Below are 16,016 nucleotides of genomic sequence, written 5' to 3'. Positions count from 1 at the left end.
ACTTAGACAAGAAAGCTAATGGTGAAAAGCAATCGGAGATAACTTTTAGGAATTCAGATACTAAGTCGACGGAGGAGCTGAGATAACCAATAATGATAGGAGACGTCTGGAGGACTTACTACCCCGCGACGCGGGATAACTTCACCAGTGCGTGATTCCTTCCTGGATAGCCTTGATCTGCAACGCGACAATCCGAGAGAAGTAGCGGCAATATGCGAAGTTTGTCCCCATATACCAGAATCCAGGATGACCGGTTCGCTTCCAGATTGTTCGAACCTCGCCTTCTTGGTCGAATCCCCAGACATCTTCCACACGATCGGCAACTTGGTCGCCGAAGATGACCCGCGTCTGTGTCCGCATGTTCTGGAAGCCTGTGGCAAACACAATCTCATCAGCTGGCAACCGACTACCATCCGAAAAGAGAATTTCGTGAGGAAAGATCTCAGCAATCTCTGTGCCCTGTTTCAGTTTGATCTTCCCATCCACCACGAGCTGACTTGCACCCACGTCGACGTAATAGCCGCCTCCGCGGTGCAAGTACTTCATCATGTAGCCGGTATCGTCCACCCCACGATCCAAGTTGAACCCGACCCGGGCTAAGCCTTCCAGAAGTTCGGCATCAAACTTATTCTGCAACTCGCACACCTTCTTCTGCTGGGCTTTGAAAAGCTCCATCGGCAAGCTCCATACCAGCAGGTCCGCATCCTCGGTTGGCGGTCCATCCTCTGTGAAAAGGCCCTTGACTCCCACCGTGTTCCTAAACTTGGATGAGATAACCAGGGTCGAGCTTCGCTGGATCATTGTAACATCGTAGCCCTGCTCGTAGTAATCCTGGGCGATATCGTGGGCGGAATTGCTTGAACCGACTACTACAGCCTTTTTGCCCTGGCCATTTGGAGCAGCACTTGCAAATTCGGTGCTATGAGCCATGTTGCCTTTAAATGATTCCATGCCCTTGATGGAAGGCATGTTTTTCGGGCCTGCGTGCCCGGTTGCTTGGATGATGTGGGCTGGATGGATCGTGCGTGTCTCAGAGGTGCCGTCTGCCCGTGTCCGCTGCAAGACCACGGTCCATTCTTGTCTGCTGTCATTCCATGTGCTTGATACAACTCTTGTCTTGACCCACACATTCAGTTCCAAGAGAGACACATAAGCTTCGAAGAATTCCGCCAGCTTGTCCTTTGGCGTGAACTTGGGCCATTGGGCGGGGAATTTCAGGTACGGCATGTGATTTAGACACACTGGATCATGAAGAACAAGATGGCGGTACCGTCGGCGCCAATTGTCCCCGACATGATCTTCGCGGTCGATGACCAGAGTGTCGACATTGAGAGCCTTTAGTCTCGCGGCTGTTGTCAGTCCGCTTTGGCCAGCGCCTGGAACGAAAAGGTTAGGTTCATTCTATGCAGCACCTCTGATCATGGGACGAGGCCACCACTTACCCACGATAAGCACGGCAGGCTCACGCTCCCAGAAATCGATAGCGGCCTGGCGTTTATCTTGCCAGTTCTGTCGTTCAAGCTTTTCTCCGTGCTCGGCACCATTCGGACGACGCTCGTTCAGTAGTTCCTCATGGCCATGCAGCTTCTCGAGGGTCGTGAAAAGCGTAAAGAACTTCCACTGGCCCTGAATCTCGGCCAACTTGGCGACGCCTCGGCCAGCGCCAGCCTTCGTTGACACTTTCACAAAGAACTCGATGCCTGAAGCACTCGAGGCTGGGCCGTATAGTCCGTCAATTGGACCATGCTTGGGCGCACGAAGCTGGGTCGAGATGTCTACCTCGATCGATACACAGTCCAAATTCGGACTGTTTGCAACGAAATGGGCTATCTTATCATGCCCCTTCATCGTGCGCAAGTCCCAGGTGAGACATAGATGGTCGCGCCAGTAACTGTTCTCGTGGAAAACAAGTGCTATCGCTGAAACATCTCCTTCTTTCAAAGCTTTATTCAGCCTCTGCACCAGCTTGAACGCGACCACGTCGGCGTCAGGGAATGACCAAGCCAAGGGCGGGAAGACGCCGATGGGAATGTTGTAAGAACCGGGTACGATTCTATTCTTCGATGGGACAACATCCAGGTCCCTTTCAACGGCTGCCTCCTTTGCATGCGTGCTACTGAGTTGATCTTGGTCCAGAGCTTCGAAGGCCACTGGATGGGCGTACTGCGGAGTTTCGACTGCAGATGGCATGGTGCACTTTTGGTCTCGTGTAAAAGGATTAGATTGGAAATAACAATGATAGATATGAAGAACTAGCAGAGGGCAAGTGTTTATATATATCTGCCTGTCTCACATAACGACTGGCTGTGGCGCCGTTGAAAATTCCCGCCGAAAGCACATGTAACCCATGTGAGTTACTCGGACCTCGAGATCCCATATAGTGGCAGGTTGATGCTTCGCGACTTCAATCCCCGAATGAATCCATATCCCTGTCTAGCGACAAGGGATCACCTTTTCGGCGCCTGCCTTTGACCGTCGGCAATTGAAAGATCCGTGGCAGCACACCTTGCCCGAAGCACATTTCAGGCTAGTTTAGGCCCGGACTTGCACTTATCCGTTAGCCATATCGCTAACGGGATGCGTCCTCCTTGTCCGTACGGAAGATCAGAAGTATTAAGTAACTACAGACATGTATGAACTTGGGAAAAGCAGAGGCCACTCCGTTCGATCCATCCAATCAGGTCAGCCCTTCGGCAACAAACACATCTCAGGTCAGCCCTTCGGCAACAAACACATCTCCGGCGGTTTCAATCGCCATCTCCCAGCACGCAAGGCTCAAATACAAAGTCTCCCCTACCCCAGTACCCCATACCCCAGAAATTGAGACCGAGTCTGCTGGTTTTGGTATGCACTGACATAGGCAAGACATTGACAAGTTAATCCACTCTTTTCGCCTTGCTCACCTCTCCAATCTCTTGCAGCATGGCTAGCGACAAGAAGCCGACAGGGCCATTAGAGAAGCCAGAAGATGCCCACGATGAGTTCGAAACATCCAGTCATCAAGTAGTCGGCGAAGATGAATCACTGCCCGCAATCGAAAATGTGCATCGTAACAAAGCCTTCACGCGGAAACTCCTCTTGAAACTCGATACAAGGTGTGTCCTTTCAAACCCGTTCGGCCCTTAAGATTGCTTCTGACTGAAACATCTTGATGAAGAATCGTCCCAGTTCTTGGTGTCCTATTTCTCTGCTCGTTCTTCGACCGAACTAATGTTGGCAATGCCAAAATCTTGGGGCTGGAGAAGGATCTTAAGCTGTCCAATGGCCAATATGCCAACGGACTCGCCATCTTCTTTGCCTTTTACATCGCCGCTGAGTTGCCCAGCAACCTGGTGCTTAAGAGGGCGAGTCCAAGAATTTGGCTGGCCTTCCTTACGGCTGCCTGGGGGATTGCCGGCATGTGTTTGGGCTTTGTTCGAAACTATGCCAGTTTCCTCGTTGTTCGTGCAATTCTAGGGCTTTTCGAAGGGGGTCTTGTGCCAGGTATGTTGCACCCTAGTCTACACGGTTTTACGGCCTTCCTAACTCGACTGTAGGGATGGTCCTCTATCTCTCCGGAATCTATACTCGCGGTGAACTCGCCCTCCGGGTTGGTCTATTCTACGTCAGTGCATCCCTCGCCGGCGCATTCGGGGGCCTCCTTGCCCGTGGTCTTTCCGCCATTCCGGTTGTGGGATCCGTCGACGCTGGCTGGCGCTGGATCATGATCATCGAGGGCCTAATCACGGTTGTCGCTGGTGTCGGCGGGTACATTTTCCTCCCTAACAGCGTCGCGACTGCCTCGTTCTTGACACCAGAAGAGCGCAGATATGGAGAATCGAGACTCCGCAACGACACTAGACGCCACCTGACTGATGGCCAAGAGTCCGAAACGGTGGAAAAGTTTCGCTGGTCTGAGATTCGCCGTGGGGTGTTAGATGTTCAAGTCTTTCTAACCGCCACCGCGTATTTTGCCATCCTATCAGGCCTTTACTCTTTCGGTCTCTTCCTCCCCTCCATCATCAACGGCCTGGGCTACACGGCCAATGATGCTCAACTTTGGTCGGTCATCCCATACGCCGTAGCCTCTGTTCTCACCGTGGGTGTGGCCTTTGTATCGGATCGTCTCAAGGTCCGAGGCATTATCATGCTTGTAACACTTCCGCTAGCCATCATCGGGTACGCCGTGATTGCTAATGTCGGGGAGCATGACAACCAAGTCAAGTTTGGCATGACATTTCTCATGGCAACTGGCTTGTACGCCAGTGTCCCACCCATATTAGTGTGGTGTTCTAATAATTCGGCTGCACACTTCAAACGAGCGACGGCGTTGGGCGTGCAGCTCATGATTGCGAATTGCGGTGGTTTCGTCTGTGGTAGGTTGCTGTGCACAATCCATGCAGAAGACGTCAATCACTAAAGCCCTGACAGCCTTTATTTATCCCTCTACCGAAGCACCACAATACCACAAATCACATAGCATCGTCCTTGGATTGCTAGCATATGCCTGGCTTGCGTGGGTGGCCCTAGTACAGATTTGGATAAGTATGACGACTGACAGCAAGAACAGAATACTTTTGAACGTGCTATACTGTGCGAAGGTCAACCGTGATAAGGCTCAGGGCAAGTATAACAAATATCGGGGATACGGGGACGACCGGGACCCTGAGTTCAGGATGGTTTTGTGATGCGCAGGAGGGATGTTTTAGATACCCATTTCAAGGCATCAAGTTTCATATTAAGAAAGGGCTCTTGAAGGAAAATACATTCAAAATTGAGGTATAACGATGCTTCTCGCGGTAGGAAAATACATATTAGGAGACACTCATTCTGTGTGGCCTGGAGCAACCTATAAAGACCGCTTGATAGACTCAGCGTGCTAAAAGGTTCAACATCTAGGAACAACGGACAACATACATACATCACAATAGCACTAGCCCACTCCTGAGACGAGTTAATTCTCTGCACATGTCGATTCCATATCTCTGACACTACCTATACTCTTGTGATACTGACGTTAATACCCTCGCCGAGAACGCAAAGGAGAGGGGTTTTCAGGTTGGTAAACATGCATGTGATAGGGACGAAATTGGAGAAGCTCTACGCATAAAGATCAATGCTGAATTCAACGTCCACTAGATAAATCCCTTAATTTCATAAGTCTTCGACACATTGCGACTGTGCACCCGTAAAGCCTATGACGGATTTACCCAGGTACACAATAGCGTTTCCGTTCTATGGCTGGAATTTACAGAAGTCTGTACGGGAACAGCCGGATTACATACGGGTCATTCATATGAAAAAGTCCACTAATCCAGACGTCCAATCATCATTATATATCTATAATACCTGATTCGAAACACCAAGTGTTCCAGGCTTCTTCTAGAGGTACTTAGCTAACCACGAGAGGACAAGCTGATAGCCTCTTTCGTACTCCCTTCGACATCGCTCTTGATCAAGATTCCCTCTAGAATTGTTCCCTAGTCAGCAAAAAGAGGAAATAGTGATGAGCTGGCCTACTTGAAAGTGCCTAAGCATACCTTGCCGACATCCAGCCATGGGTCTCTTCGAATCTCTCCAGGTACTTAGGGCCTTTAAGGTTCTCGCAATAACTCCTTGCGACTGTCTCATCCTCCCCGTTCGACGTTAGCATCATAGTCGGGGTTGTGATAGTCTTGGCCTCTTCGGGATCGAGTCTTGATGGTGACGTGAGAGCCGTTACGTCTAGCAACGACTGGCCTTCCCGGGCAGCAATGAGACTGACACCCTTGGTGCCCCAGCAAAAGCCGACACCAGCCCATCTCTGCACATGTCTATATCTCTCGTCGGACCTCAAGGCCTCCGCCGTCGTGTGGATGTCCGCCATCATGTGCTTCGACGTTACTACCGCTAGAAGGTCTTGGAGGGGCTTCTCGTCGGCATTGGGCAAGAACCACGCATGCTGCGCAGCCCGATCGGAGCCAATGAAATCGGGTACGAATACGAGGTACGGCTCGCTTCCTTTGGTTGCGAGAATGTCTGCACCTTGATAGGTCTGGGGAGAATATCCAAAGAGATCGTAGACCTGCAGGATTGCTTTTTTGGCTTTGGGCGAGCCGGTTACATCTTTGCAGAAATATCAGCAAAGTGCGGCTCACGCACCAAGTGGAGAAGAGGGATTACCAACACGTTCTGAACCCATTGATCTCGGTCCATGAGCCCTTGGGCGCGTATTCGCCGACAACCGCAGCTGGAGTAGTACAGCACGCTGAAGAGTACTCGTTGACCATCTTTGCCACTGCCTGTCGATGTCTTGCTCGATACTGGCCAAAGAGATACTGATTGATATGTTCAAAAGGACCGCCATTAAATGCTTTAAGTGATGACATATTATATCCGAACGAATGATCGTAAAGGTTGGGGACCTCTTGTAACCGGACCTTTCAATGTCCGACAGGCGAAGATGAGGGGTGGGGTTCCTAACCAGGCTCACCTCGAAGTTTCAGACTTCCTTATGATAACACTACTGGGCTCGATCAGTACGGAATTTGAAAAGCCCGAGAGACCAGATTGGGTAGTCACGGATATAGATCTTCATATGTCCGCTTCGCGCATAACCACGCGTGGAGGCAAGCGCACTTGTCCGAGGCCACTAACACGGCGTTTTTTTAAACAAATACTAGATTTCGAGGTACTTCTCTAGTTACTAATCATTCAGACTCCCGGTCCATACCGTTTGTGGTGTCTTTGCTCGCCCTCCATATCTCCAGAGCCGAAGAAGAGCTGACTGGCCTCTGTTCCCGTTATCGGAACTCAGATACGCCATTCTTGTCGAATATTATCGGATCCGACTCTAGTGTCACGAGACATATTTGGTTACCGGTCACAGTGTGACAGTTTGTTCAAATTTCAAAGCGGCAGACAGGCGTAAGCGGACATGGCTGGAATCACCTCCCGCCTAGCACTTTTCTGTGGCCGGTTTTGCCTGCCGAATGGCCGGCGGAAGTTCCCTCGACAATCCAAACCTTTTCGCTGCTGCCTGTCCACAAGGAGACCGTCTGTCAGAGCAACTCCGCCAGAATCACATACGAATTCGACATCATCTCAAACCCGACAGAGTTTCTCCATTACAAAGTTTTTCGGCTGGTATACCCGCCAACAACGTAGCCGGCCATACATCACAGAACTGTGCAGCATGTCTCTCATCTATTTTGTAGGGGACTTTGCTGCGCAAATAGTCGGTGGAGACAGCTATGATTCCCGACGAACGCTGCGCAGTATCGCGATCGGCGTGGTTGTGGCGATCCCCAGCCTCAGATGGTTCAATTTTCTTGGCCGGCACTTCAACTATCCTTCCTCAATCGTCTCGACATGCACCAAAGTCGCGGTGAACCAGCTTATTTATACATCTATGTTCAATGTATACTTCTTCGCCTTTCACGCGATTCTCTCTGGCATGACCATCAGCGGAGTCATTCAACGAGTAAAAAGTACTGTATCTAAAAGCCTCCCACGCAGCTTCCTGTACTGGCCTTTCGTTATGGCCATCAACTTTACCTATGTTCAGCCGCAATCTCGGTCAATTGTCACCGCTATCTTTGCGGTGTTTTGGCAGTCATATTTGAGCTGGCTCAATGCCCAAGCCCAGAAGCACGAGAACGGCCACGGATCATCTTTCACTCTGCCGGAATGACAGAACTACGGTCAGCCACTCATCTCATCTCTTCACAGCCTTGAAGGACAATGGCGATTGAATGTTGTGGTGGCTATTCACATGACGCTTAAGTACTCAGGCTTAGTTACGGGCCCTTTAAAATCATTTTTCTAATACCTCTTTCCTAATGAATTAAATCACTTCCAGTATCAAGTTGGTGACGTCCAAGAGGTACAGCTCGGAGAAGCTGCGACCTCAGACCCCTAAAAACAAAACAACAATTGAGAGATAGGCAGGAGGGATGTTGTAAGATCTATTTATCGAGGCTCGAGGGGTCTCCTGAAGACAGGATGACGAGGAGGGAAGAGACACCCGCAGGGTGCTTCTGACACAATCAATTCTGTGCAGGTTTAAGGTTTTCTGGGGTACCCAATGCCTGAATGGTACCGAACTAGGCCTAATTAGTGTTGACTATCATTGGCCGACAGGAATTTGCTAGTGAAAAGCGGAGACGTATTGGGCGGGCTTTATTATCCGAATCTTACTCCGTAGGTAGTTCCTGCTGGGCCCATCTCTCCACCTCCACGACATAATTACCCAGTGAGGATGATTGAGCATAGTTTCTTTGTCGAACGCCATACGTCGATTGAGTAATTGAAGCTGCCGATTTGATGTTGAAACGATTGGCTCGTTTCCAAGGTCAGTCATAATCTTGTTTTCGTACCGCGAAGCCAGGGTGTGGCAACAGCCAGGCAGAGTGGCGAACGAGGATGTCTGGACAACAATCTTCCGAATCCACGGTCGTGCAGGCGTCATCGCAGCCAACTGTTCCAAGAGGCGCCTGCCGGACATGCAAGACATGCCGCCGCAAAAAGGTGAGGTCTTAGTTTGCTCTTTAGATGGACAGTTTCGCCGCTGGGTACACCCACGAACACTCGCACGGTGAGATTGGCTCGGCTTTTCGCTTGCGGACTGACAAATTATCCCAGGTGAAATGCGAGGGTCAAAAGCCTGAATGTAGCACATGCCGTACGAGAGGATGGCACTGCGAGTATCCACAAGATGGCAGAAAGACGGCGGTACGCAGCAAAAAGGCCGATATCAGAGCCCTCCAACAGCAGATCGAAGAGCTCAAGCGAGAAATGAACGAGCGACTTTCCGCCGATGACACTTCAAACGGTGATCACACCCTCGCAATGAGGGCATCGGATGATCCCAACACCTCCATGAATGCACCACATGATACCGGTATGGTTTCGAGCTATCAAGCAGAACCCAGTCCTCGGCTATCGGACTGGCAAGACTTGTCACCACTTCGCAGAGAAGAGCGACCGTCTCTCGCCAGACTCGCTTTAGATAACATAGAGGAGCAAGCCGAAGTGGAAAGAGTCCCTTCGCCGGACCCTCAGGCAGACGAGACCGAGATACAAGTCTACGGTGGCACGAGTCTGCTCCATGATCAATCCAGTAGGGACTTTTGGTCCAATACCCCGACCGCAATGGACGAGACAGACGAGCCTTTCAAGAGCGCAACTCGAGATCGCCTGATCTCGCTTGCCGCGCTCAGTCGACAAAGGGAGGTCATTTTGTGTTCAAACCCAAGTCTGACTGCGAATATCGACTTTGATGGCGTTCCCATGAACATGGCGATGCACTTGCTTGACTTACACTGGAACCGGTTGCACCTGATCTATCTTCAAAGCTACCGTCCGGCAATCATGGATAGCCTGATCAATAATGGGCCTTACGTCAGCAAGCTTCTGCTGAATGCCATCTATCTACAAAGCAGTCTGTACAGCGACCGAAAAGGCCTGAGGTCGGACGCACAAGATCCACGGACTACCGGCATGACGTTCTACAAGCGTTTCAAAGAGTTGGTGGTTGACTGTATTGACCAGCCCAACATGCCGACAGTGTTGGGACTTCTCATTTGTGGCACATGCTTGGTGCCCTACGGCAAGCAGAAGGCCGGTTGGGTGTACTGTGGTATGGCATACCGCATGATGGTCGACTTGGGTTACCATTTGAACATACCCAAGACTACCGAGGAGGGAATCAAGTTCAAGCTCTCGGCCACGGACATAGAGATCAGACGGCGCGTCTACTGGGGTGCATACATCAGCGACAAGTACCAGTCCTTGTGGCTTGGCCGGCCGCCTGCGCTGCGCGAATCAGACAGCAACGCACCGCGAGAGTTTCTCGATTCATTTGATGAAATGGCCCAGTGGACACCTTACATAGACCCTGAAGCTCCACCGCTCTCTCTAGGCTCTCTCGCCTACCAGCCCCGGACCTGCCACGCTCTCAGTACGTTCCAGACCTTGCTTCGGCTGTCGACGATTGCCTCGCAGGTAATAAACAACTTGTACTCAGTCAAGAGTGCCACTACATCCCAATCAACTCTCCTCCAAGCGAAGCGCGAATTGTCAGCCCAATTGACCGACTGGAACAACGAAATTCCAGCACACCTTCGATTTGACCCAAATAAGGATACCGAGATTATCCCCCCGCATCAACTGAACCTACAGTAAGAAGTCTAATCTCATCTGCGGGTCAGAATCTCGCATTAACGATGCCTCTTTTTTTTTTAGCACCACATATTGCACGTTGGTGATCTTGATTGAACAGGCGTTCCTCAATCGGGTTCACTTTGATTTCACCCTCGACCACGCTTCCCGAGAAGATTCGCGCAAGAAGTGTATTGATGCTGCTTTCAAGATCTGGAGACTCTTAGAAGCGTACAGCAAAGCTTTTACTCTTCGACATGCCCATTATGGGGAGTTCTATGCTGCATATAGTGCGGCTCTTGTCATTCTCCAACAAGCCCCCCAGAATCCCGACGAGTACATCGAAAGCATTAAATTCTTCTGGACAATGTTGTCAGAACCTCAGAAGCGCTGTCTAGGCTTTGCTCTCGGCCTAAAGAATCCATTCAGATTGTTAAAATCACTCATACGACGAATCAGATTTGTTGCACAGCACATCAACGTGGATGCACCAGAGGGCTCCATGGATGGGTCCCTCCCCGATGGTAAAAGTCATCTTGAACCAATCCTGGAAACTATCTTTAACCCTAACCACTCTTATAGTATCGCCAACCTGGACTGATTCAGTGCTTGGTATCGATGTTTGGGCCCATCCCTTGCAAGATACAATCCCTGAAAATATGTTCTTTGTTGATCATACTATGTTTGGTCTCTTCACTCAATGAATCTTGTATCACGGAATGGATTCTACTGGGACCCAAGATGATGCTCAAGACTTGAATGCAAGATACCCGAGGATAAATCTCGCCAACCTCGACCTTATACCTATCCTTCTTCTCATCATGGACAAACACTGCATGCCAACGATTTCTTTGGTCAAGAGCACGACACGGGCCCAGTGGATCATTGTGAACCCTACAACTAGTACAATCAGGATCTTCAGTGCCCCTACGCATTGGGATGTGTTGCATGATGGGCAAAAGACTTTGCAGGCACTTGGATGGGATGCCTCTACGGCGTTCGCTTGCGTTCTTACTCTCGGCCATACTATTCAACAAAGATCACAGTTGCCAATGATGCTGGCGACAGATATTTGAACCTACAAATCGAGAAGAACTTAAGTGACAAATCCAGCCTGACGTTCTGCAATGCAGCGCAGCATTTGGTCTTCAGAGCAGGGGCCACTTTCATGTTTAACTTGTCCTATTATTCCCTCAAGCCTATTGAGAGAGCTATCATGCAAGAGAGCTATTCTCAGTTTAAGAACGAGCCCTGTCTACAGTATTATGAAGGTAGTTCAGGATGAAGATAACGCCAGCTTCGATTCCTCAAACAGTACACCCAGAATATCAGAATATCAGTATCTCCTTATGAGGCTGTAGTCATGAGGGATTTACTTGATCATGTTGGTTCCGAATTTTGTCGTCGTAATCGTTTGACTCGTCTATATCAGGCCTAACCACTGAGCAAAGGCCCTGGAACACCAAAGCTGGCACTTTCCATTCCGTCAATTTTCGTTCTTAACCTCTGGAAGCTTTGTATCTGCCTCCGCAGGGCTCCCATGTCGACCAAAGCTACCTCGTTTCCCAGCCTCCATTCGGCCAACAAATAGAGAGGTGTAGTAACCAAAGCCACATTGGGTATCCTTTGAGCTGTAAGCGGAGCACCCTCGCCGAACTGGAGAAACAAGGACGGTTTAGAAATTCGCGTGTATGATGGATCTGCGCCAAGCCAGAGGGCCTCGGTGACTTCAAATAATTCTTCCGTGTTGGCATAGAGGAGCTCTGGCTCAACGCGACCTGTGGGTTGATACCGATCAGCCTTGAGGTCATCGGTATATTGAATGGCACCAAAATGTTCGAGGGCGAGAGAAGCGACAGTTTTACGATGGTGAGGCTTGCCATCCCACATCTCCGGATGATCATCCAGCCATCTTGACGTGGCTTGGCCATGCGAAGTAAAAGCTGGGATGCGTAAATGTCCTGTGACAAATACAAAGACGTGAGTACGGCTTGGCTTGGCACTCACGACATCCCGAGCCAGTTGCAGCGCTGCGATGTATCCATTTTCTTCAACGACGTTGGGCCCATCGGTATGAGTAACAATGATGATAGTCTCCTCTCGACAAGTCGTCCCTTCGACGACGGCCCACAGTGTTCGAGATGGGGTCCCTGGCTTGAGACCTCCCGGGACATTGAGACTGGCGGAGCGGCCTTTCATAGCTGCATCGACGATGATCTTGGAAGAGTTTCCCGACACGAAGATAGCCGGGATGCCAATGTAGTCAAAAGTAAAGGGCACATATTGCCCTAGAGCGTTCTGGTCCGTGATGCTCTCGTCCCAGGCGAAGACAAGGGCGTCGACTTTATTACCGGCTTTCGCCCCTGGGATCTTCGCATTCAACGATGTTGCAGCCACTGGGTTGGCTGTGCTGCCCCAGGACTGGCTCTTGTTCCACGTATCGATAAGAATTGATTGAGATAGCTCCGGGTTCGACAGTTGCACAACTCCAATTGAACCTTCAGCGAATGGACTCAGGGTTGCCGAGATCAGCGGAACGAGTTTAGCTGTAATGGTGCCGTTGGTAAAGCCACTGTACGGATACGTCGAGCTGATAGCTATAGATTGCCCATCGACCGTCAGTTTTGGACCTTCCTTGTCCATGTTAAGGTAGTCGAAGCTATAATGATCCGTTGTGACATTAAGACCTAGAGCCTCTAGCTGATACTCTATGTGGTCGATCAGTTGGTTGTGCGCGGTGTTTCCAGTGTAACGAGGACCCAGGCGCTCAAGATACGCAATCTCAGAGGCATAGAGATCTTCACATGATGCCGCCATGGCAAATATCAATGATACCAGGGCCAAGGGATTGGTGGAGCGGATGTCAAGATAGTACATGGTTGTGAGGAAAGGAATTCGTGGTAGAGCACCAGGGTTTAATCATCAGCTATTAGCCGAGATGCAGACTACTGGAGTATGAAAGATCAACTGAATGAGAATAGTGAAGGGAAATAGAAATATCATTTCGTCAACATTTTCAAGCGACCTTTGGTAGCTCCCTACTTATGGGCAGTCCAGCAACCTTTCCTTTCGCCTATTACGATCATCAGTAAAAGTGCATGTGAAACGCAAAAGACCCGCGGCATCCCGCACAGACACGATACCGAGTAACAGTGATCTAGATGGTTGGAATCAGGGCTGCTCGGTGAAATTGAAGGCGAGGTTTACGAGATGGCTTCCTAATTAAACGAGACGTACCCAACTTGGCCTCGGAACCCTCGGGTAGATATGCTAGTAGATCTGCCCTGGTGTGGGTCCAATGAAGTTTGGGCTGACGTCCCCGCACTCTCGCACGTTATTAGGCAACATTGTTTACGAGGCTAATGCAAGGCTAACCATACGCGGGGAGCTTCTCTCTAGAGATGAGCGGCACCCTTTATCCCGAGCATCATCTAGATCCTGTCTCTCTTCATATGTGTAGCTAAGAATTATGCGTAAGGGCTAGGCAATACCAGGCTAGCCTCCGGAAGAACCTGCAGGACGGGGACTTGCCATATGTATCAACTAGGGTTAAAATCACCTAAGCATTATTAGGACAGTAAAATGCCTGCACATATGTCCATTCGTAGTTAGTGCATGGATATTTATATACTAGGTATATGTCAGTTCTGACCCGAATGTAGTTTACAGCGCAGTTGTAATCAAGAGGTAGATCTATGTTAAATTGGTTTATAATCTCAGATGCAGTAGTGGTTCTAGATGTGGATTCGCACCATTGTGTATTTTGGACACTGCCCCAAGGGTCGGTGAAACACACAAGATATAATGTCTTATATAAGTCCGATCTTGACTTTAGGTATTCTTTGTCGTCTTAGCTGTCAAGGCATGCGGCGGTGGGGGTTATTGTTCTGTGCATTCATGCCATATGTTCGTTCTTGCGAGGTGGCTTTTCCCAGAAATGGCTCAAGTCACCAACGGGAAGCGTGGCGATTCCGATGGTTTCGAACATAATAAAGATCTCAATGTACCAGGCGATAATACAAACAACAAATGCACATGCTCCGGCTCCCTATATGTTCATTCAAACGTTGTCAGTGCGAGAACTCTGTATACAGATAGCAACTTTGAATTGAGCAGACTTACAACTTGCAATCGGTGCGCAAGAGCGGCATTACCAAAATAATCCTGAGCCAATACCCAGTACTCGCCGGTAAGTAGACCAAATGTCGGGATGATCATCATAAAGAGCCCGACGTAGACGACGTTTGTTCTCAAGGCACAGACTAGGAAGATGAGGTTGAGCAGCATCATCGCCAACGTGAAGAAGCCTCCAAAACCCGGATTTATTAGCAGGGTTGCGACTATAGAGATATCGGTGGAATGATGCAGACTCACCATAGCTAGCATTGAATCCTGTCGTGACTGCTCCCTCCAACGGGGACGTGGCGTTGGGTGGGGCATAGGCGCCGATGGCGTTGAAAGTCGGGGTGAGATCGGCGCCAGTAGCCAGGTAGAACCCGCCGAACGAAAAGAAGACGACCGAGATAAGGGTATTGCCAAGTATCCATTCCATAATGCCGCTAATGATGGAGAGGAGACCACCTAGGAAATAGTTCGATCCGCTGAATGTTTCTTAAGCACAACTGATTCCCTTGCAACACGCTTTATTGAACCACGCCTTGGCTGGCTAGCAGACTTACATTGTCGCCGCTCCGTTCTTGCCAGCACCGCGCCAGCCCATAAGGTCACATGCAAGAGGCATGAGGGTCAGCAGGAACCCGGCAAGGCCACTAGGTAGACATAGTTAGGCTTGGGAACTTTGCATCTTGGCATCGTGGAAGGCTCTTGTAGAAACTAACATGGGTGTAGGATTGCCAAAGCGCTTTCGAAGATCACCTGGCACGACTTGCATGGGATTGAGATAGAGTTTTTCGAATAATTCGGGGGTCATTGAGACTGCGCCAACAGAATGCAACTTGTTGAGTGTTTCCTTGTGAGTGGCGGCCGCAGCTAGAATCTCCGAGTTGTTGCCATCATCCCGGCGGGCCGCGGAGTTTGAGGGAGGTTTCTCCATTTGCCTTGGTCACAAAATATGAGTCAGCAGGTTGAGTCTTCTGATTCCTGACATATGTTCAGCTAAGTCGAGGCAGCTGAGGAATGTCAAAACAAGGGACTGTCGTCTTGGACATTGCCGCCATGGGACAGGCGCGAGGCACTCGATATTAATAACAATCCCAGGTAGCATGTCGCCAGCATCCACCTGCTTCCCATGGAATTCCGGTCGGTCCGTTGCCCGGGATAGATCATAGGTAACATGATAGAACGCGGGGTCGAGAGCTCCACCTTTGCCGATACAAAGAGAGAAATAGGCTGGAGAAGAAACTGTCTCTATCAACATGCAGCCACCAATGGCTAGTAACTGATGTCCATGGAATTCCGTTCAGTCCGCTGCCCGGGATGAATGACATGCCATGATCGGTAGAACGTGGGGTTGAGGGCTCCACTTTTGCCGATGCAGGGGTTGACATGGACTGATGTGGGGAAAGTAAGGGTTGGGGAAAACCTGGAGATCGATGCGGACCACAGCTGTGCTGTAACGCTGGAACGGAACATCATTTGACCCGCACTCTATCAATGCTAGGCGCATCCTTCGCGACGAACAGGATAGCATGACAGGATAGCATGACGGCCTCACAGGAGCCGATAGGGATGGTTCGCACTTGTCATTTACTAGCAAGATAGTCATGGGAAATGGGCCGAACGTGCAGTTACGAAAGCTTGGCTCAAGGAAAGCAAATACAGCGAGTAGACCCAAGAATGAGGATCAGGATGCACTCGATATCAATGAGAAGCTCGATTATGGAAGCCCGAGTGCTCGTAGCTGCTGGGGCTGGTCACTGGGCTGGAGGAAAACGGGC

At 50.0% G+C, this 16,016-nt stretch overlaps 6 protein-coding genes across 6 annotated transcripts; 2 read left to right on the top strand and 4 right to left on the bottom strand.

The window, feature by feature from the left end:
* Window positions 1-141: 141 nt before the first annotated feature.
* On the bottom strand, window positions 142-2,190 carry E0L32_011525 (uncharacterized protein; the record flags this gene model as incomplete). Its single annotated transcript, XM_031134264.1, has 2 exons — window positions 142-1,376; window positions 1,443-2,190. The coding sequence occupies 2 exons, from the start codon at window positions 2,188-2,190 to the stop codon at window positions 142-144; spliced, it is 1,983 nt and encodes a 660-aa protein (XP_031000487.1).
* A 732-nt stretch (window positions 2,191-2,922) lies between these two features.
* On the top strand, window positions 2,923-4,667 carry E0L32_011524 (uncharacterized protein; the record flags this gene model as incomplete). The annotated part of the gene is made up of 5 exons (XM_031134263.1): window positions 2,923-3,095; window positions 3,158-3,483; window positions 3,537-4,355; window positions 4,411-4,495; window positions 4,541-4,667. 5 exons carry the CDS (start codon window positions 2,923-2,925, stop codon window positions 4,665-4,667), a joined length of 1,530 nt encoding a protein of 509 aa, XP_031000486.1.
* Window positions 4,668-5,361: 694 nt separating this feature from the next.
* On the bottom strand, window positions 5,362-6,347 carry E0L32_011523 (uncharacterized protein; the record flags this gene model as incomplete). The annotated part of the gene is made up of 3 exons (XM_031134262.1): window positions 5,362-5,446; window positions 5,520-6,084; window positions 6,146-6,347. The coding sequence occupies 3 exons, from the start codon at window positions 6,345-6,347 to the stop codon at window positions 5,362-5,364; spliced, it is 852 nt and encodes a 283-aa protein (XP_031000485.1).
* Window positions 6,348-8,511: 2,164 nt separating this feature from the next.
* Window positions 8,512-10,823, top strand: E0L32_011522 (uncharacterized protein; the record flags this gene model as incomplete). Its single annotated transcript, XM_031134261.1, has 4 exons — window positions 8,512-9,919; window positions 9,986-10,139; window positions 10,204-10,643; window positions 10,702-10,823. 4 exons carry the CDS (start codon window positions 8,512-8,514, stop codon window positions 10,821-10,823), a joined length of 2,124 nt encoding a protein of 707 aa, XP_031000484.1.
* A 730-nt stretch (window positions 10,824-11,553) lies between these two features.
* On the bottom strand, window positions 11,554-12,996 carry E0L32_011521 (uncharacterized protein; the record flags this gene model as incomplete). The annotated part of the gene is made up of 1 exon (XM_031134260.1): window positions 11,554-12,996. One exon carries the CDS (start codon window positions 12,994-12,996, stop codon window positions 11,554-11,556), a length of 1,443 nt encoding a protein of 480 aa, XP_031000483.1.
* A 1,018-nt stretch (window positions 12,997-14,014) lies between these two features.
* E0L32_011520 (uncharacterized protein) lies at window positions 14,015-15,172 on the bottom strand (the record flags this gene model as incomplete). The annotated part of the gene is made up of 5 exons (XM_031134258.1): window positions 14,015-14,167; window positions 14,242-14,381; window positions 14,494-14,720; window positions 14,799-14,888; window positions 14,958-15,172. 5 exons carry the CDS (start codon window positions 15,170-15,172, stop codon window positions 14,015-14,017), a joined length of 825 nt encoding a protein of 274 aa, XP_031000482.1.
* Window positions 15,173-16,016: the final 844 nt, after the last annotated feature.

The sequence above is a fragment of the Thyridium curvatum genome (assembly GCF_004353045.1).
Source record: "Thyridium curvatum strain D216 chromosome Unknown NODE_109_length_111707_cov_65.997051, whole genome shotgun sequence".
NCBI classification, from domain to species: domain Eukaryota; kingdom Fungi; phylum Ascomycota; class Sordariomycetes; order Thyridiales; family Thyridiaceae; genus Thyridium; species Thyridium curvatum.
Note: the sequence above shows the minus strand (reverse complement) of the source record. Positions and strands in the feature narration are given on the sequence as shown.